Source organism: Indicator indicator, chromosome 13 (genome assembly GCF_027791375.1).
Source record: "Indicator indicator isolate 239-I01 chromosome 13, UM_Iind_1.1, whole genome shotgun sequence".
Lineage (NCBI taxonomy): Eukaryota > Metazoa > Chordata > Aves > Piciformes > Indicatoridae > Indicator > Indicator indicator.
In genome coordinates this window covers 14,017,866-14,038,946 of record NC_072022.1, presented here as the reverse complement: position 1 = coordinate 14,038,946, position 21,081 = coordinate 14,017,866, and the positions used below count along the sequence as shown (strand labels likewise).

The 21,081-nt window shown below is 39.1% G+C and overlaps 2 protein-coding genes across 2 annotated transcripts in view; one reads left to right on the top strand and one right to left on the bottom strand.

Moving 5' to 3' along the window:
• GIGYF2 (GRB10 interacting GYF protein 2) overlaps positions 1–21,081 on the bottom strand; it is an 84,321-nt gene that overhangs the window by 32,635 nt on the left and 30,605 nt on the right. The window contains exon 7 of the mRNA XM_054386369.1: positions 20,516–20,556. Coding sequence (XP_054242344.1) covers positions 20,516–20,556 — 41 coding nt within the window. The remainder of the gene's footprint in view (positions 1–20,515; positions 20,557–21,081) is intronic.
• Positions 2,763–14,567, top strand: KCNJ13 (potassium inwardly rectifying channel subfamily J member 13). The gene is given in 5 exon segments (XM_054385881.1): positions 2,763–2,766; positions 6,662–6,696; positions 6,698–6,796; positions 12,611–13,091; positions 13,945–14,567. Coding segments are annotated over 5 exon segments (1,242 nt in total).

Here is a 21,081-nt window from a genome sequence, read left to right as displayed (position 1 = left end):
AATCTTGTTTCCTTAGAGGCAAAAATGCACCAGAATTGGTGACAGGATGAAGAGAGGTTAAGGAAAATCTTCCACATCCCTAAACACCTTGGGGTGGAAAGACTGGGAAAAGCAAAACAAAACCTACAAAACCAACCAAACAAAACCCACCACCACACCAAAAAAAAAAAACAGAACACAAACCCACACCTAGAAGAATGCAAAGCATACAATAAGCTATTACATGGATAGGAAAAACAGAAAAATATGACAAGAGACACACTAAAGAATAATAGGAATACAGGAAACTGTAAACATCACATTTTATACATAGCAAACATACTTGCTATTTCTGCAATAAAAAGAATGAGATCTATGTATTTGATCCAATATGATGCATGGTGTTCTTGCGATATTTTAAGAGACTGAAAATTCAAAATAGGATTAAGACTCAAAAAAGAAACACATAGTATTAACATTATCCTGAGTCCATCTTCTAGAGAGCCAAGGTCAGCATATTCAGTTAGAAGAAAATCTAGTCAAGCTCAAGGATGAGTCTATCAGAGGTTTAAGAGTTAAGATAGTCTTTTAGTTCCTAATTTACATTAAAATAAAAATAAAATATAAAAATCTCAAGTACTTAACAAACAGCAACACTGCCATAAAAGGATGATGTAAATACTTTATAAAATTTATAAAGATCCCACATTAAACACCAGTAACTCAGGCCAAGACATACATGCTGCTTTCACTGTTGATTCATCCTGACAATGATACTTCACCTCCAAAATTGCTAGCTTCAAGACTTCTGGGTTTTCTATTTCCTTCAACATTTAGCTGTGTAGCACCAAAACTCTCACAGAAATCACTGTGACACCACTTCTTTGCTGATGCTATTGACCAGTGTTAATCTGAAACTGTGTAGTTATCTTCAAAAACAAAACCAATGAAACTCAAGTACTAGAGACAGATATACTTAATTTTGCTTCTTTCAGTCTTACGATGATACTTGGTGAAGATTGTATGCCTGCTTGCTTAGGAAAAAAGCAAGCGTGACTATGCACTAAGATTGCTGGGGTAGAAAGGGATGGTTTTAAGAATTCAGTTTAGGAAGGATAGGAGACTACATTCCCCTTTCTTTGTATCATGCAGAATTTCAGTCAGTGAACAAATTGAAGAAAATCTGAAGAACGAACACTTGAAATTCTACAGCATATCAAACCCTCTATGCAGAGCTCCAATATTCTTCCTACATAGAGATAGCGCACTCTGGAGACAGGAAACAGTCTTTGGACTCGGCACATATCTTGGAGAAAAACAAATATCCCTTCTGCAAGATCTCAAAACACTGGAGGGAGAAAAAACCATCAACAACAAAAAACAACCACCACTACATAATCGTTCTCCAGCTCAAAATTTTCCACAGTATATTGTTTTAGAGAGGGACTACACTGAAAGAGTAAAGGTGGAATTCAAGCCAGAGTACTAAACCCAAGAAGTTTCCTATTTCCCATGCTCCAGGTTCACATAAAATCCTTTTACCACTGCCACAGGAACAAGTTTCTACAAGAATTCTCAAGATAGTAGGGCCCCTGACCCATCAGACAGGTGAGGCAGGAAACATTTAAGATACAAGACTTCTTCCACCCTGATGACTACAAGTGACTAGAGGCCCTCAGAAAGGTTAACTAGACATACCTCCCTCCAGTTGTTTTTACACAAAGAGCTGAAGTGCACCAACTAAAGTATATCATCAGTACCAACAGGCAATCTAAGCTATCCAGATACACCTTTACTTCATTGAAGAGAAGGAACATCTGGCTAAAGACCACTTCTGCACTTGCTGGGCTTTGAGAACAAAGTATATTTTGGGAAGTCACTGGCAATACTGGCTCTGAATAAATCTAAACTGCTGAGACATTCAACTCCTTTCATTTGGTAGCGGCGACATTGACAAATTTACTTATCTAGAATGGATAAATCTTTGCAGATGAAGGTCAACCACACTGCAGAATCAAAGAACGGTAGGGGTTGGAAGGAACCTCTGGAGGTCATCTAGTCCAGCTCTCTGCTGAAACAGGTTTGCCTAGAGCAGGTTGTACAGGAACTCATCCAGACAGGTTTTAAATCTCTCCAGATAAGGAAATTGCACAACCTCTCCGGGCAGACGCTTCCAATGCTCCAGCACCCCCAAAGTAAAGAAGTTTTTCCTTATGTTAGGCAGAAAAACCACATCATTTTCCCATATCTCACAGAAAATAAACAAAGGCAACAAGCTACACAGAAAATCTAAGATTGGGGGACACTGCTTGTTTGTTGTTTTTTTTTTTTTTCTTCTTCTTTTCCAAAGTCTGAAAAAAGTTACACAGAAGAGTGCAACAGGAAGTGCAGGGAAGCCTCTCAGGATTGCTCCCTGGGTGGGCTTCATGCAGGTGAAAAACAGAGCCAAGTCAGCTGAAATTAAAACACACACAGGAGATAGGACTGAAAGGTACTCATTTGCTATTTTTCGACTAGGAAAGTATTATTTTCGGAAATTTATCTGTTCTTTTCAAAATTCACAGCTACTACCTGACACTCATTCAGTAGCATTTATTTTAGACTCTACAAATTAAGGAAAAATAGATGTTATCTCTTTCAATTGTTAATAAGTTAGGACTGTGGAGACTGCTCTATAACACTAGCAAACTGTCAGCTCATAGACTGTTTTGCTCTTCCGAAAAAACAGTTTTGGGAAAGAAGGTTACCTGAAGTACACTGTGAAGCGTACTTTGCTACTGAATATGCGTATGTTCTTCACCTCCCTGCAGAAATATTCAAGCTACAGGCATACTCAGATTGTTTTTAGTGATTAAGACAACTTGTTTTACCCCCAAAAACTAAACTATGAAAGTTTTGAGCTGGTTTTGCTTCCAATAATTAAACTATCAAAGTCAAGTTTTATATTCTGAACTTGCAGAAAATGGCATCCCCATTTGCTACTGTGAAGTTTGAAACATCTTAACAGTGGTGACAAAACATCAAATGCTTTTTGTTAACATGAGACCCCAGTGGGATCCTGCCCCTCCTCTGATTTTAAATTCTACAGCATTAGAAATCTAAGAAACTACTCAAACGGAAGGAAACAGTATTACATTCATCTGAGGATGGTATCACCTGTGATACTGAAACTTTCCTAAGCACAGCAACACTTCAGTGTGATGTATCAGATGATCGTCCTGATGCCACACATCAGGGGAATTAAAGAGAGAAAATACAGTCCACAGTAACATGCTTACTTTTTGTACTACTGGGACACCATACCAAGCAATATTCAAAGACAGCAAAGTACTTTCAAAGCAGATCTGGCATTATGTATGCTATCCGGTCACAGGTTAAGGATGAGGAGAAAAAAAAACAAAACAAAAAAACCCCCCACAAGCTACCCAGGACACAGGTAACAACAAGCTGTATAAAGGAATACTCCTACAGCTTACATCTAAGTTCATAACTTCCAAAGTCCTAGCACATTATCTTTGCAAACTCTTTGTAGAACTGAGAACACTCATTTCACCTGAAATTACTTAGGTCACAGAGTCAGTATTTGGCAACGTTTTTAGGATGAAAAAAACTAAAAAGCAATGTATGAGATTTTGCCTTGGACTAATTGACTGGACTTCCTGAAGAGAAGGAGCAGTAAAAGGGCACCTCTGTTCAAGTCTGTCACAAAGCCAGCAATGGTGTTTACAGGAAACTTCAGATAGAGCCTAGTGGTATACTGCCAAAAAAACCCTACAGCTGTGCAACACTGGCTTGGAAGTGTGAAGAACAAGACTGAGATTCTGGGACCTAGCCCCATGGCAAGATGTTTATGAAGAGGAGTTATTAACAGAATGGTAAATCACTTCTGTTCTCCATGCTGTCTCTCCATGTTTCCTGTGACACGCTCACTGGAGAGAATTAACAGGCAAGCAGTGATGGACAGCAACACTGTTTCCCCAGAGGAGGCAAAAAACTAGGAGAGTCTATTAAGTGTTCTGACTGGCTTTCCTCTTTCTGCTGCCTGCTACACATTTCTATAAGAACAGGATACAAAGAACAACCTTTGCACCTGTTTTTTTTTTTTTTTCTAAAGAATTCAAAGAACTTTGCCTAGATGTGCAATTCTGTAGCTCACTCTACAGAAGAATAAAACAAATGGCCTTAGGATGGTGTTTCCAAAGAAGTGCTACCTTCTCATTAGGACAGTATTTGATGTGCTAGGGGCATCATGAAGTGACTCACTTGTAAGTAAAATCAGTAACAGAGATCAGAAATTCTGCTGCCTATTTCTAGCTTCACATTTTCTCTCCATAACCCTCAAAGACATAATACTAAAACATCACTCCGTATCTTTTTTCCCCACCCTTCTGGCCATTATCCTACAAGAAAGACATTGAGGTGCTGAAGCAGGTCCAGAGCAGGGCAATGAAGCTGGTGAAGGGTCTAGAGAACAGGTCTTCAGAGAGGCAGCTGAGGGAACTGCCATTATTCAGTTTGGAGAAAAGATGGCTGAGTAGAGACTTCCTCACTCTACAAAACCCTCAAAGGAGGTTTTAGCAAGGTGGGGGTCAGTCCCTTCTGCTTAGTAATAAGTGACAGAACAAAAGGTAACTGCAGAATCATAGACTGATAGGAGTCAGAAGGGACCCCTGGAAATCGAGTGCAACCCCGCTGTTACCACAGCTTCATCTAGAGCAGACTTCACAGGATCATGTCTAAGTGGGTTTGGAAAGTCTCCGAAGAAGGAGACTTGACAACCTCCCTGGGCAGTCTGGTCCAGTGCTCCAGCACACGCAATGGTAAAAAAGTTTTTCCTAAGTTCAAGGGAAATCTCCTGTGTTCTAGTTTGTGCCTGTTTCCCTGTCTTATCACCAGCCACCACTGAAAAGAGCCCAGACCAACCCTCATGACCTCCACCCATTAGACATTTATGTTCATTTGTAAGATTCTCTCTGGTTCCCTGGTGTTGATGGAAATGGTTTAGCACCAGATTTGGTGCAGTTAGACAATGACTGGACTCATGATCTTCGAGGTCTTTTCCAATCAAAATGCTTCTACGATCAATTGTCATGAGTATGGGTGAATCTGCAAATTCAAAAGGAATGAACAGAGTTTAATTCTATAACACACACACACACATCCCCCTGGAAATCACATACTGTAGCTATTTCAGCTGCTGTACAATCTTGTTAGCTTCTCAATTCATTCAGATGAATCAGATTAGACAACTTATGTATGGAAACCATGCACATTATACAGTAGAAAACATGGTTTGTAAGAAAATATTGCTGGTGAAAAAAAAATTAAATCCTACTTATTAATAAAATAGGCTGTCTGTAGTAAAAATTCAATTTTGCCAAAGCAGAGAGGAAAGGACGAAGGGCAAGCCACAGCGCTCTACAGGCTTGCCACAGAAGTGGGAGTCCCCCTGCACTAGAATCTTTGCCTTGGTTCCGAAGGTCACACTATGCCTATGAATTTTCTGTGCTGTGCCTGAACATGTATTAAAATTTTCCATACTAACGAATTAAAGAATTAATGTTTTGCAATTGCAGGAGGAGGGGGAAAGGTAAAGAAAAAATATTAGGGAGGATTTTGTTTCCTAAGCAGGGAAGTCTACATTAATAATTTTCCCAGCAGGCCTTCAGTAGTTTTATTGCAAACAACCATAGCCTTTGTTTCTCAGATCCTCTTACATGTGACGTTCGATCAAAGACCTCACATCAGCAGCTCACCAAGGAGCAGGGTGGGGGGGGGGGAAACAAAACAAAAAAACCACCACAAAAACGCATGAAAGAGCCACACTACAAAGCTGTCCTCAGAGTTCCATTTAGGAGTGCAGCATGCTGACTATTCCATGCAGCTGTTCAGCTAAAACATCTTCCCTAAATAACTCTTCTCATTTGATAATTGAGAGAAAATACCTCAAGTGACTGTGGTTTTGTTTGCCGCACAGAATCAGCAACCCACCTAATCTGCAGTGTTTCATTCCTAGGCTTTAGCAAAATCCTGTGATTAATTCCATGTTTTCACAAAGGAGCAATGTGGAGATGGAAGAGAGAGTGCCAAATCTACAGCTTCTGACCAGCATTAAGCTACAGTTCAGCAACACCCACCAGAGACCATCGGCTGTACAATTAGCTGCAGCCTACCTTTCTGTTAACATCAACACTCGGGAGCTCACGATCTAATGGGAAGAGGAAGTGGCACTGACAAGCAGCAAGACACAAGAGTTTTTTTCACCCAAACTGCAGCTGACACTGGTTAGGAAAAAGGTATGGGAGAACAGTGTGTTTTTCAGCAGCAATACGGGAACATTTTCCATTCATCTCTTATAGGGGAAGTGTGGCCTTTTCAATTTTAAGATTATACAAATCTAGAAAATTATCTTTATTAACGAGGTGAGGGGGAAGGCACCCCTTCTCCAAGTAAGTTTGAGGATTTCTCCTTGGCTGCTAAGGGTTTGTGTTGGGTAAAAAAATGCTCCTAACAAACCAGCATTCTTTTCCACATGATCAGAGCTAACCAGCCCCCCTGCAGGCAAAATGACCAATCAAATCAGCTTCAGATGAAAAACAACCTCCCCCCAGCACTATAAACACAGGAATGAGACATACAAACCCATTTTTAATTTTTTTTTCCCTTAAAAAAAAAAAAAAAGAAAAAAAAAGAACCCTACCAACCATTTGTGGGAAGTTTTCTCGCCAGTGCTGGGACCAATACACAAGACCAACCCAGTTCTTCTCCTGGAGTCCAGGTATTCCCCTTCTCCAGCATATAAATCCTTCAAAGACTGGTAAGTACCCAAAACAATCTTAATGTTTTCTTTTTCTTATTGCACTATTACAAATTCTTCTGTCATTCTTTAATCAGATAAATTAAAGCTGTTTTCAGGGCATAACATTTATTTCCAAAGCATGCTAAACCAAGCATCACCTTAAAATGGTTTCTGACTTCCCCCCTTGAAAAAGAACATGCTGTCTCAGATGACCACAGCTAACAGCATACAGAGCAAATCCAAAGTCATCATGCAGTATTTTTTGAAAAGGTTTTCAAGACAAATAATGGCCAAACGTTACAAAAAAAGTCATCTCTCTCCTTCTTGCTGCATCCATTACAACTCAACATTTAACTTCGGGTCCATCACAAATTGAAGAAATGACCTTCACCTCTTCAAGCCTACTTCTACTATCTATAATTTTCTCTCATGCCTTCAATCATTTTCAATCAATGCATTTTGTTTATGGACACACTTTGGGCTAATGCTGCTGCCCAGGAAACCAGGTATGGGCATCAAGTATGAACTCCAATATCTTGGAAAACGCAAGTCATTCCAGACAAGCCACTGGGAAGTCTGTATCACATACACGCAGAACTGCTCTTTAAAATCAGCAATTTCCACAAGTGGGTGTCAGCAGACTTCTATTACTACAGCCTTCAAAATCCTCCCTCTTAATGGTAAATTTACTCCTCCATTAACAATACTTGATTTTGCATTTAAGTTTCTCTATAAGGATTCCATACCTACCAGCATATTTTAAAACCTCAAACAACATTTAAGCAAAGTCCTGGTAAAGCTCTTCTTCATCTCTAAAGGTGGCCAGGCTAGTCGGTCCACTCAGATGCTACTTCACAATCAAGAATTAGGGTTCATATGGATCCTCACAGCATTTTCAGCATATTAAACGACGTGAAAATACATCATACACTAAACAGAGCATTACAGATGTTACTAAAAATCAAGTATGTAAGTAGCCTTGCTTTCTGTACCATAAAAAAATGGGGAAAAAAAGACCTATTTTTCCATTTTACCAAAATTTTGGTGGTAGTGTTTTGGTTTGGGGTTTTTCCAAGCAATCTTTAGTAAACCATTACAGAAAGGCAAAAGCATGAGCTCTTGCATCCTACACTCTGTGGCACCTGCTTTGAAAAGTATACCTGGAGGTCAAAGTTCCCATTTTTACAACATTTTTTATATAGAGAGAGAGTCCTGAAAACTGCTATCTTAATTCTGCAGACTGCTCCGAAATAAAACTTGTCACAAACAGTTCTCCTCCATCTCCATGAAGCAATAGCTCCAAACCTAACAGACAAAAATGTCTACTAACAGCTGCAGCATAAGCTTTTAACAAAAGCAGTTAGAACAACTGAATTAATTCCTACATTTCTAAGATTGCCCCCTAACATAAGCTATATGATCAGGTCATGTCATGAGTATTGAAAACACCTTCATTTTCCAATATCCATGTCAGAGCACTTCAAAGATTGCCATCCAATCTAACAAACGATGCTGAGATTTTAATGAGACGAAGGTGCTTTTAAAAGAACAGGGAAAACTTTAGTTAGCTGCAAAGTGCAGAGACAGCCTCACAGCTGAATGATCAGAGACAATGTTCAAATCTGAAACCAGTACAAGATTATGTGGATCCAAGTAAAGAGGGAATGTATACATTCCCAGAGGGGCATGCCAGCACCACTTGGGTTCTAACAGATCTTCAAATTATGCTCCACCTGTAAGCAATGTTTTGCAGTTACTCCCAACAAACAGCAGATCTTCTTGACTCCTTGGCTGTCATGACAAAGCAGTGCACTTTAAACTGCCTCAAATCCCTTCCAAGGTCAATTAGAAGAGATTTTACAAAAACACCTACTGGGCAGGTAAGGCAGCACTGAAGAAGTCTGCCCTGAACACAGTTTCACATAAAGACCTTCACAGTCCTAGAAAGGTTGCAGGTGCATTAGCATACTGAGCTGAAACCAGAGTGTGTCAACTTCAAATGCCTTCAAATGAGAAAGAAAAGGAAACGGAAATGAAAACACTGGTGCAAAGGAGTCACTCTGTAACCCTCCCAGAGTCTTAACAGCTGAGCTTCTGCTGATGGCAGAAAAGCTGAGCAAGAGGAAAGTAACGTGGTGGCATAAAGCAGCAGTGTAAGAAAGCTGTTACTACACAAGGGTGATCATCTCTATCACAAAGGCAAAAGTGCAGGAGATCAGTGTGCTGGGTCATGAATTTCAGAAATGCAAGCAATATCCTCAAGCTGCAAGGCAAGGTTTTATTGCACATAAATTAGCTAGCCAGGTCAGTTTAGAACCTGTCTGACTGGCAGGGAAAATGAAACTGTGACATTTAGTTAAAGTAGTACTGAACCCAATTATGATCATCTTACATGAGCACTGAGAAGAAAGAGGTCAGAATGAGCAACAAAGATGGTAAAAGATTTTTAAAAAGCTCAGGAATGACATTCGCACCACAGTTGGTTAGACCTATCTAAATTTCAATAGACTGGAAACAGGAAGGATTAGATACACTGAATGAATTATAAAAGATTGGTCAGCATGCCAAAAGACACCTAGAAAAGTCATAACTGATGGTTTCTGTCTTCCCAGGCAGGGGCTATCGGCTGGGAGATGGAGGGAAATGGAACACTCCAAAGCTACAACAGTTTCACAGGTCAAGAAACAGGGGAAGCAAAAACAGACAAAAAGCATAACATAAGGTTAAGAGATCATAGTAGACAAATCTGAATTTGAAACACAGTATGCCTGTTTTCTCCAACAAACAATGCAGAATTTAAGTCAAAGCCGAATGCCTTTCCCAAAACATACACTGTTCAAAACTGGAATTTATGTGGGGATACCAAGGACCACACCAGGCAGGGGATCGGATCAGATGGTCCAAACTGCACTTTACAACTTCATTAATTTCTCATTAACAAGGAAAGAAGGTATTTGTACTTCTTAATAGAGAGGGCAAGGCAAGGAGCATGCAAATTCAAAGTCTGATCTACTCTTAGGTTGGTTCTGCTTTTGAAAACACTGAGGACTTATCCTCCAACCCAAGAAAACTATTTCTCACAGGGCAGTTGTTCTTTCACCTTTTATTCTAAGCCAAATGGCTTTGCTCTCGGAGCCTACTTGCAGTTTCTTACTCATTTTCCCACCTTCGGAAAAGGCTCTTAAAGCCATCAATACCTTTGCAAAAAAAGTTTCAGAACTCAAGCTGACATCCTTACAATGCTCTCACCGCCATCAAATTAGATACCTAATATTTTCAACAACTCTAGACAAAAAAAAAAAAAAAAAAAAAAAAAAAAAATCAAAGGCCTGTATCAAATGAGACCACAGCAGTAACCTAATTAACCTCAAGAGGCAAATTCTGGAAGTCTCAAGCACCAGAGACAGAGGACTGTTGTGCACATTCTGCTGGGGTCTAATGCAGTTTCTCAAGCACCTTCAAAATCTGCCAGTAATGAGCCCACCTTCATTGAAAAGATGCCAAACAACCTGACACTGAACACCAACCACATCTTTTTCAGAGCTTTCAGTGATTCATCAGCACTCTAGAAAGCCCTTTCATCAAAACAGACTCTGCAACGCTGGTAGCATTCTGCTCCAAGTAGTCTGTGGTGCTCTGTAGAAGATCTGAAGTGGAGCCCAGAACAATGGACCACATTAAGTATATTTTTTCCTTTTTCTCTGAATATACTAACACTGTAGAAAAGGCTTTTGTCACCAACCAGTCATCACCAGATTAATTCTCACAGCATTACATTTGTTTTGCAAACCCAAATTACTTGGAGGCTACGAAGCAGAGGCTACCCTCAAGTACCATGAAAATTTACACAAACTAATTTTGTTTTTTTTGTTGTGGGATGGTTTGGTTTTATTTTTATCCAAGAATCCATTACATTTACACCGAAAGACATTATGTTCTGAGCATTCTCCCCACCATCCTTCCCATTCAGAGACATCCATTTTCAAGCTCCTTCAAGATGTCCTAAAGAGCTCTTCTAAACCAGACTCTGCTCTACAGACAAGTCACTAATCACCAGGTTCCTGAAGCATTTAAAACTGCATTTAAAACTATTTGCACCTTATGGTAAAATCTGTAGCAATGCAGCAAGACTGAAAACTGTCAGAGAGCTACCGAATAGACCAAAGATCCAACTCAAATGAAAGCTATAAACTGAATGGATTATGATCAGAATCCCCCAAGAAAAGTAGCCCTGTACTACTAACCAGGAGAATCTCAGTAAGCACACAGGAAACTGTTTCAAAATATTCCTTTCAGGAGATAGGAATTGGAAAATAAAAATTAGAGGAAAACCACTGACTTCTACTCAAGTTATCATCTCCTCTACCTCCTTTGATGACAGCATGGATAGAAGAAATATCTGCATGGCTATGAAAGGCAAAAGAGAATATTCTGAAATTACTAAAACTTGGTATCAAGATCAAACAAACAGCCACAAAAACTGCTGGCTTACGAGATCAAAGATCACAAGAAATATTTTTACCTTTCATAAATTCATTATTAATTCAGTTCAGGATCCTCAGATGATGCAGTTCAAGATAGAACTAAGGTGGTGGGGTGGTAACAATCGAGTTTCTCTAGTTTGTTTGTACACTTCTATCATATACTTAAACAGCTCTAATTCAGAGAAAGGTCAAAGTTGATAGGAACTATGGATAATTATGATTTGCAGAATTTACATAATTTTTTGAAGTCTGTTCTACAAACAAGCTTCCTCACAACCTACTTCAGGTAGGCTGCACACATTACCAAGTCTCTATTTTACAAGAACTCAGATTTAATCTGCCCCAGGAGTATTTTAAATGTTCGGTATTTATAAAATACATGGATTTGAGTGACCAGTGTAACTTCAAAGACACTCAGCATCTCTGACAAGTTAGGCAAGCTTTGAGGTTTAAAGGGAAACAAAGGGGTCTAACATGTCAAATACCTACAAGTTTCCATTTTGCATCCCACAATGCAATTCCATCCCCTGGTTATCATACATTTGTGCTTTCCTGGTTTGGGTCAGGAACAGGCTCATCAGAGAGGTGGTTCAATTCCCGTCCCTGGAGATGTTTAAAAGAGGCAGAGATGTGGTGCTGAAGGACATGGTTTAGCACCAGACTTGGTAGAGTTAGATAATGGTTGGACTCAATGATCTTAAAGATATTTTCCAACCAAAATAATTCTATGATTCTATGCCCTGAACACTATAATTCTGCTTAACTAGACATGGTGTGAGCAGTCAGAAGCCATTTCCTGAGCTAGAAACTCTGAAAAGGGCTACTAGGTAAACTACAGCATTTCCATAAAATGCATAAGCATGTTAGAGAAGTAGTAACAATTAGCATTTCCACAGTACTGTTAGTAGTATTCATAGTATGACTGGTAATCCATTATACTCTGATAAAAAGAAGTTACCAAAACAAATTATCAGGCAAAATTCAGTTTCTTTCCAAATACAGCATGCCTAATCCCATCCCACTCACCCTTAAAGAATTTAAGCATGTGACTCAAATGGAAATTTAAGGAAGGTAAACTATGAAAGTTGTATTTAAACAACTAATTAAAGCAAATTTGAGAAGTAGCCTGATTTTTAAACAATCATTTTCAGCAAAGTATTACCACAAAAAAGTGGTAAATTCCTCTCCAGGCTCCTGACTTAATCTTCTCTGGATTGCAATGTATAAGCCCTCCTTTGTTGGCTGCTGTATTTCAACCCCTGCTGATGTGTCAAAAATTGTGAATGTTAGGCAGAATACAAATATGCTGCATAGTATCATGCTTTCTCCTTTTTTCTCTCATATATAGAAGATGACAACACATGAGATAGAGAGCAATAATACCAAATCCAGTGCTCCCCTCCTGACCCAAAGATACCTGAGGATGGTGACCAAGGATGGACACAGCACATTCCAGATGGATGGTGCCCAAGGAAAAGGTCTGGCATACCTCCGGGATGCATGGGGAATACTAATGGACATGCGCTGGAGATGGATGATGGTGGTCTTCTCTGCTTCCTTTGTCATTCACTGGCTAGTCTTCGCAGTGCTTTGGTATTTGCTGGCTGAGATGAATGGGGACCTGGTGCTGGACCATGATGCTCCACCTGACAACCACACTATATGTGTCAAGTACATCACCAGTTTTACAGCTGCTTTCTCCTTCTCACTGGAGACGCAACTCACAATTGGTTATGGCACTATGTTCCCAAGTGGGGACTGTCCCAGTGCTATTGCTCTGCTGGCAATACAGATGGTCCTTGGGCTCATGCTGGAAGCCTTCATCACAGGTAATCCTTCATATTTAATCTTTAAATAGAATAGATGTGTAACTATTAAATTTAAGAAATGGAGTCAGAAATGAAACAGTGATCATACTGATATCTGAAAGAACAATTAAGTCAGCCACTACAAGGATGATGAGATTTTAGATAGAAGTAAAATTTAAACACCTCCCATTAACAAAAGACAGAAATTAGGTCACGTCAAGACTTGGACTTGAGAGTTCCACTATTCGTTGAGAAATACTCGTCACTATCTATCACTGTGTCCCACATTTCTTATACCATTCTCTCTCCAAGTTGTTTTTCAATGGAGTTACAACGCTTTCATCAATTTGTTTTAAGGTTTACTTTTGTCTAGCTGAAGTGTTTTCACTGATCTTCAACTCAACGTTTAAGTATTCCCCCTGTTTCCATGATATAATGAAAATGTTCAAAATGTCTGTTACAAAGTCTTTTAAGTTATTTCAAGTAACTTTCAGGTTTAAAGTATTTCAAAAGACTTTAAAAAATACATGTTAGTTTATTGTGTGTTAAGAGCAAGCTCCTGAAATATCAAGTACTACTGCCAACTGCAGTATATTGGTGCTCTCCTTCCTACAGCTCCAGTTCAATCTCCAAAGATTAGTAAGTTACCACAATTGAGAAAAAGCAGCATTGTAGAAAAGTTATGCTTTTTCAACAAAACTATGTTAGTGCTGTGCCAGCTTAGCAGTTTTCAAGCATGTAGGCTGAGGCTACAAAGATCATGTCTACACAAGCCAGCTTCTGTTCCTTTTGACTGTTTCGCAGGGCTCAGAGGCTGAAGGGAACTAACCCAGACACAGTGCCTGTACTCAGTTTTTTCTTTTCCTTGCTGTAGGTGCTTTTGTGGCAAAGATTGCCCGACCAAAGAATCGGGCATTCTCCATCCGCTTCACCCGTTCTGCTGTGGTGACGCACACCGAAGGGAAGCCATACTTGATGTTCCAGGTGGCCAACACACGCTCCAGCCCACTGACCAGCATCCACATTTCTGCTATACTTTACCAAGAACAAGAGAATGGGCAGCTGCACCAAACTAGTGTTGGCTTCCACCTAGACAGCATTACTTCGGATGAGTGTCCTTTTTTCATCTTTCCACTGACCTACTACCATTTAATCACTCCATCCAGCCCTCTGGCTGCTCTCCTCCAAAGAGAAACCACTCACCATTTTGAGTTGGTCATCTTTCTGTCAGCTGTGCAGGAGGGCACAGGAGAAATGTGTCAAAGGAGAACATCCTACCTCCCTTCAGAGATCATGCTGCACCATCGCTTTGCCTCTGTGCTAGCCCGCAATGCCAAAGGTGAATATCAGATCAAGATGGAGAATTTTGACAAGACTATTCCTGAGTTCCCAGCTGCAGCTGACTCAAAGAGTCCAAAAAGAACTGACAAGGAGATCCGCATCAATGGACAGCATGCCGACAGCTTCCAGCTCTCTGAGACTGGCTTCACAGAATAGAGAGAACAGACTTTGGACTCTCTGCCTTTTTTTTTTTTTTTTTACATTAAACTTTCAGGTTCCATTTACAACCTTCCTTCCTTGCCTTCTGCCATCTTCTAGTGATCATTCTCTTATACTCCCATCTTTTTGATTGCAACACGATATGCAAAGAGAACAGATATGTCCATACAAGCTGAGGAGAGGCTGGATTAATCAACCAGGACAAAGTCAAGTACAAGAATCACAGTACTAATTCTTGGAAATTAAAAGAGCTACCTGCTGAATTCACCCGACTATGATTAAAGCCGCACTGACCCTGAAAGGAGAGACCTTCAAAACTCCCAAGCTGACCTAAATCACAATTAACCAGTTCATGACAAAATGGAGAACACAATACAAGAGAAAAATCTCGGTTAAAACCAACATAGGCTCATTCAGTACATGTATTAGTTCTGGAATAAGTAACTCTGTTCTTCCAAGATCCTAGTTTTTCTGTTCTCTTAACTCTTTGGGGATACAGAGTTATATCCATTTTCAGATGGCTGAATTCACTCTTAAGAAGTACTGCCAATCTCTCACGGCAGAGAAAAGCACTCTTGCTGTGCTTATTAAGCTAAATTGTAAATACTAACTGTAGCTCTTCATTCTGCCAAATAAGAGAGTATCTCATTTGAAGACAGGTCTATGAAGACACTATCAAAAAAAATCTTGATGTATATGACAAATGCTGCAGTGGAATATTTTCATATTTGGAAACACTGAATAACTTATTTAGCAGTGAAAAACAGACTTTTCTAAATTAACTGCTGTATTTTTTAAAAAATGATCATGCATTCAGCATGTTCTCACCTTTGCGCTGCTTGTTTCAAGTAGATCTGACCCAGAAGGATGCACAATATACACAAGAAGTAGAATTGTATCCATTTATATTTTATGCTTTTTAACATCAATATTTGCCTGTACACACAGCACAGAAGTATTTAGATATGTGAATTGATTTTAAAATAAAAAAATAAAAACAAACTATGCCTGATACTTCTGTATTTGAGTGCCTCATCAATCTTCTGCAATTAAGAGACTGTTCTGAAGCGCCTAAATAATTTAAGAAGCTAAAGGATAAACAGAATGATGGATAGTGACTTCCAAGCTCTCAACAAAAGCAGTGCCTACTTACATGTTCATACTTGAACAGCCCAGTATCAAAATAAAGCAAAAGTTTTCTTTCAGAGGTAAAAGATGCTTCCCAGAAATCAAAATTACATAAATAGCAACTTCCATTGACCACAGCATCACACACTACTGAATAGGTTTCCTTCTCACTTCACTGAAGTGATGAGCAGCAGGAAAGATGGTCTCAAGCTACCTGATGAGATAGTGTTTAACTAAATTGTTATTAAGTCCCTAAACTATGTTAACTGACGTGTTCACAACCCAAAAGAGGCTAGCAAAGAGTCACTTTGCTTTAGGGTCTAGGGAGAAGGGAAGCAGCCCCATAGAAACATTTCAAACAAGGAAGGGGAACAAGACAGAGGGCCCACTTTTCCATGACAATTCAGCTCTCCTTCCAGGATTGTTCAAGTATTGCCTCATCACATTCCAGACCTCAGACAGATTTGGTTTTATCACAGCTACTCCCCAAATACCTTCTATGTAAAAGCTTTCATGAACACTGTGAAATCTTGGAGAGCAACACACTACCAAATTACACTGCCTTCATCCCTACTTCTCCTACTGAGCCACACACAGCCTAAAGATCAATTTCCACCCTCCAAACAGTACCAACAATTTTCAAGTATTCCTTGCAACTGGTATTTCTACCTTCTCTACAAGACAAGACAATCTTGTAGAGTTCTACAAATTAAGAACCAATGCAAAAGCAGTAGTAAAGATCCCTGTACCAGGTCTGAAATAACTGTTTATGGAAAAAAAGCAGCATTCTGCATGAGAAATTGTTTTCCCCATCTATCACTCCAGTCTCAGACAAACCAATTGTTTTAAAATTCAGATGCACAATCCCAACAGGACAGCCCTATACATCTCACCATCTAGAGCAAAAGCTATAAAAAGCTGTTCCAAATTTCAATTAACATCTAAATCAAAGTGTGGGCTGCTTCATTTGCATCTTACTGACCTGATAGTTTAAAGTTGTCCTGTTTTTAAAATAATTTTCTATGTATACATTTGGTTTAAAGGGAGGTACAACTGCAAGTGTAAAGAAAAAAAATGTTTAGTACACACTCAATGCAATCTCCAAATGTTGTCTTTTGGAATGTAAAGCTAAAGAATACTACATAAGTAAATTGGACAAACACAAATGTGTAGTTACTTCAGAACACCTGCAGAACAAGGGGTAGACAAAATAGTTCCAGAGAACTGGCAAACCATGGATGTCTGATAAGACACTGTAAATATGCCATGACCCAAACTGGAATACAAGCCTGGAAAAATTGCTGATGGGCCCTGCTGCAGTGCTCTGCACTCCATCCTTTGACTGAGACTGCAAGAGCTGATGATGAACCTTCTTTGGATGTACTTCTTGCTGGCAAATTTGGGAAGAAAAACAAGCAAGGCAGAGTAAGGGAAAGTGCAATTCAAAGAAACTCAACATCTTTTTCTATACTCATTCGAACACCCTTTTTATAGTCAAGTTTGTTCTAACCTAACAAAAAAAAAAAAACATACATTGCATAGAGCTCAGTCAGGTTCCACAACTGACTTACTAAATGTCTTGTTTAATCTACATTGTAGTTATTTACTACCAGTGTGTAACTGCTGGTAACTAATGAAATCCTCTCAGCTACTGAACTGGTTTTAGTCAAGAGGCTTCACAGAAAATTAAGCAGCTTTTGTGCAGTTCCAAAAAGGCAGCTGTGATCTAAAAATCCACTTGCTCATTTTCTTTGCTAATGGTCTCACCCTTCCAGAAGCAATTTGGGCACTCAACGAATTCTGTCAGACCTGTGAGTCTCCAACAGAAACTTGCAAATACTTTGTGCATCTTCATACCGAAACTAGGAACAGATACTGTTTATGCTGAGAATCAGTCAAATGTGATCTCGCTGTTGGACGCATTGAAAAAGAAATCATTAATTTTTAAGAACAGTATATTGATCATATATGAGAAATAATTATGTTGAAGGTCTGCTACTTTTTTTAATTTCATGAATTTTAATTGAGAGGTTCTTACACTGTCATCTATTATGAATGCCCAGGAGAGTTTAATATTTGATCTCTTACTAATTCTGTAATGTGATCACCCAGAACAAAGGATATGAAATGGCTGGCAACTCAGGAAATTATGTAATTTGAGGCTAATCCAAGGCTTTATGAAAGAGCAATATAAAAATGAAGTACAAGAAAAAAATCAGAGAACAAAATCCTAAACAAAGGAGTTTATCCAGGGTAATAGAAACCAATATATACACCTGCTAAAGCAGGTCAGCCTGACTTAGAAACTGCATGTCAGTTCACTTGAACGCTTCTACTGCTCTGTGTGCAATACCAGTGCTTGGTTTTATATGGGACTTACTCTGGCACACCTGTGCTCACCCTGCAACACTCAGAACAATTTGTCATTTGAAAGCCTTCATATAGCACTAACCATTTACTCATTAACCAAGGACTTCTGTTAACATTTTTGTGCTCTCGACCTTATTTCTCTCTAAAGAGAAAAAATATTCTCCCACTTACTGGGACATTAACACAGAAGTATGCAAACAAAGTAGTATGGAAATTTAAGAAAGACTACAGGTCTCTTGCCTCTACCATACTATGCTACAGAATTTTTAGTAAAGATAGATCAAAATGGAAGAGAAACAGAACAAGATACTTAAGAAGAGAGATCAAGTACTACAGAAAGCTTTGTAATTTGAGAAAAAGCATATCACCCCTCACAGTAAAACAGGACTTCTAACAAGACACACAAAGACACCATCCCCTCTAGAAAACAGTTCACAGAAAATGTGTGAAGTCCAAAGTCTACAAACAAGACATGCTCTATAGTAGCTGGCCCATTATCCCCCACATTCAGGCAGAATCATTAAATCATATAATTGTTTATGTACAAAGAGACCTTTAAGATCGAGTCCAACATTCAATCCAAGACCACCATGGTCTTTAAACCATGTCGTAAAGTGCCACATATACACATTTCTTTGCACATCTCCAGGGATGGCAACTCTACCGCCTCCCTGGGCATCCTGTTCCAATGCCTGACCACTCTTTCAGTGAAGACATTTTTCCTACTATCCAATCTAAACCTTCCCTGGCAGTCAACTTCATTGAGGACATCTAGCATACTGTAAACTATTCTCAGTTTCAACTGTGAAATACATCTCTCATTCTAAATTGGCATGCAATGTTTTTATCACAGTCAACCAGAAATGCGGTACATCCTGTAGTCTGGATCTGATAGCATTGTAATTTTATCACAACAGCAGAAAGGGGCTAAATAAGTAAAATAGAATCAGTTGTAGTATATACTACTTGCACATCCATTTGCCTTCTGTAAAAAACGCAGTCCTGAAATTTCAGTAGTATTTAATTTCCTTTTTTTTCCAGAAGGCTGCTGAATACAAAGTCCAAAGTTTCTCTACTGACATTTAAAGATGGACTAATCTGAAGTTGTTTTTAGAAGTAACATCTTTTCAAGGAAAACAAGCAACCTCTTACTTGTGTGTTAACTTTCAACTTAAAAGGTAGAAAAATAAAAGCACTCAAAGTATTTGAAAAATCAATTCTTACATGGAGAGAGGACTGGGAGGGCTTTCAAAACAAACATTAAGATTCTTAAGGCATGTGCCACCATGGTAGTCTCTCACCAAAAAAAACCCCACCAAAAATACATTGACAGCTAGAGCAGGGATTAAAATACATTCCTGTCAACTTTTAATTGCAGTTGAACAGATCATCTTTTGTTTGTCTTGAAATTCAACCTGTAATTGTCTTTTCTGACTTATGCTCTAACAATATGTTCAGCAAGAAGGACATTTAGCCAGGACTCCTTCAGCAAAGAACAAAATATTCTCTGGGTCCAAAAAACACAAGACTCGTCGTCACAGATTCACAGACTGCATTAGGTTCGAACAGATCAGCAAGCTTTTACTAGTTCACACACATGGAAAGATACCATGCAGAAAGGTCACACCAGAGAACAATCAGTGCATGATCCCAAGAAGAACAAAATCACTGCCGTTACCATATTATCAAGCTGACCAAGGAGAACTTCCTTGAATGTTCTTACCACACTCAGAACACATATTTTACCTAAATGGGTATGTTCCATCTCCAAGATGGCAACCCACTCCAACCCAAGTTCAGCTGAATGTTCAGATATACTGGGTCACAACTAAGGATCCAGTATTCTGCCTCAACAAGGCCAGTGTGAAGCATTTAAGAAACAGGAGAGGAATGGGAAAGAGTAGGGCCACATGATAACCTGAATGAACAGAAGACTTGTACGACAACTTCAACTAGTTTAATAGATAGTAAATCCATCAGCATGTGAACCTCAGAACACTGCTGCTAGAATGTACCTCGCAATATAGCAAGCATTCAAAAAAATTTCACAGCTTACATGATTCTGAAGCTCTAGGTACCAACATCAGGAATGTTTAAAAGCTGCACAGAAAAGACATCACCGCCCAGCACACCTGCTATCAGTACAGCCTGCTTTCACAGACATACAGGCATGTGGTTCCACCTCTAGATATTCCATCTTCACAAATCAAGAGAACCCACTTGGTGCAGCTTTCTCTAATCTACGACACTTAAATACCTAATTGTGAAAATAACACCAAAAAATGCTACTTGGAGAAAACATTTAGATAACCTGACACAGTGTCCTTAGTCCTGTATCAACAGCATACCTGGAGCAATAAAAAGGTTTATGTACATAAAGGTTCCTTCCCCAAAACGCACCCTGCTCCTCCCTCCCATTTTCTGCCCATACAGTGACAAAACCATACCTGGATCTTTTCGCCCTGGTTTTTCAAAGCGTCTGTCTCCCCTAGAAAGGCAGAATAGAAGTTTCAAATAAGATTTTAGAACTACTCCACTTATTTTAGGTATGGTTTTTTTTTCATTTGGGATGTTTTGGGGGGGTTGGGGTTTTTTTTTGTGGTTTGGGTTTTGGTTTTTTGTTTGCTTGTTTGGGGCATAGAGTTGTGGGGGTTTTGTTAGTTTTGGTTTACAGTGGGGCTTTTTTGGTTTTGTTTGGGGTATTCGTTGTTGAGGGTTTTTTTTTGTTGTTGTTGTTTGGTTTGGTTTTACCCCACTTGGTAGAAGGCTTTTTTTATAATCAGAGTTTGATAGATGCTATCTTTAAAGGTCCAAATGACAACTAAAATTTCCAGTAACACTAATACATACACAGCCTTTGGCAACTAGGTAAGTTTTGAAATATGACCCTGTGTACTGTTAACAAAATGGAGACTAAAACTGAAGCAAAACCTTTACCAACCTGTAATGTGATCTTAAAGTAGTTCCTTCTTCCCAGGAACTTGGCAGAAAAATTCTTTGCAAAAATGCTGTT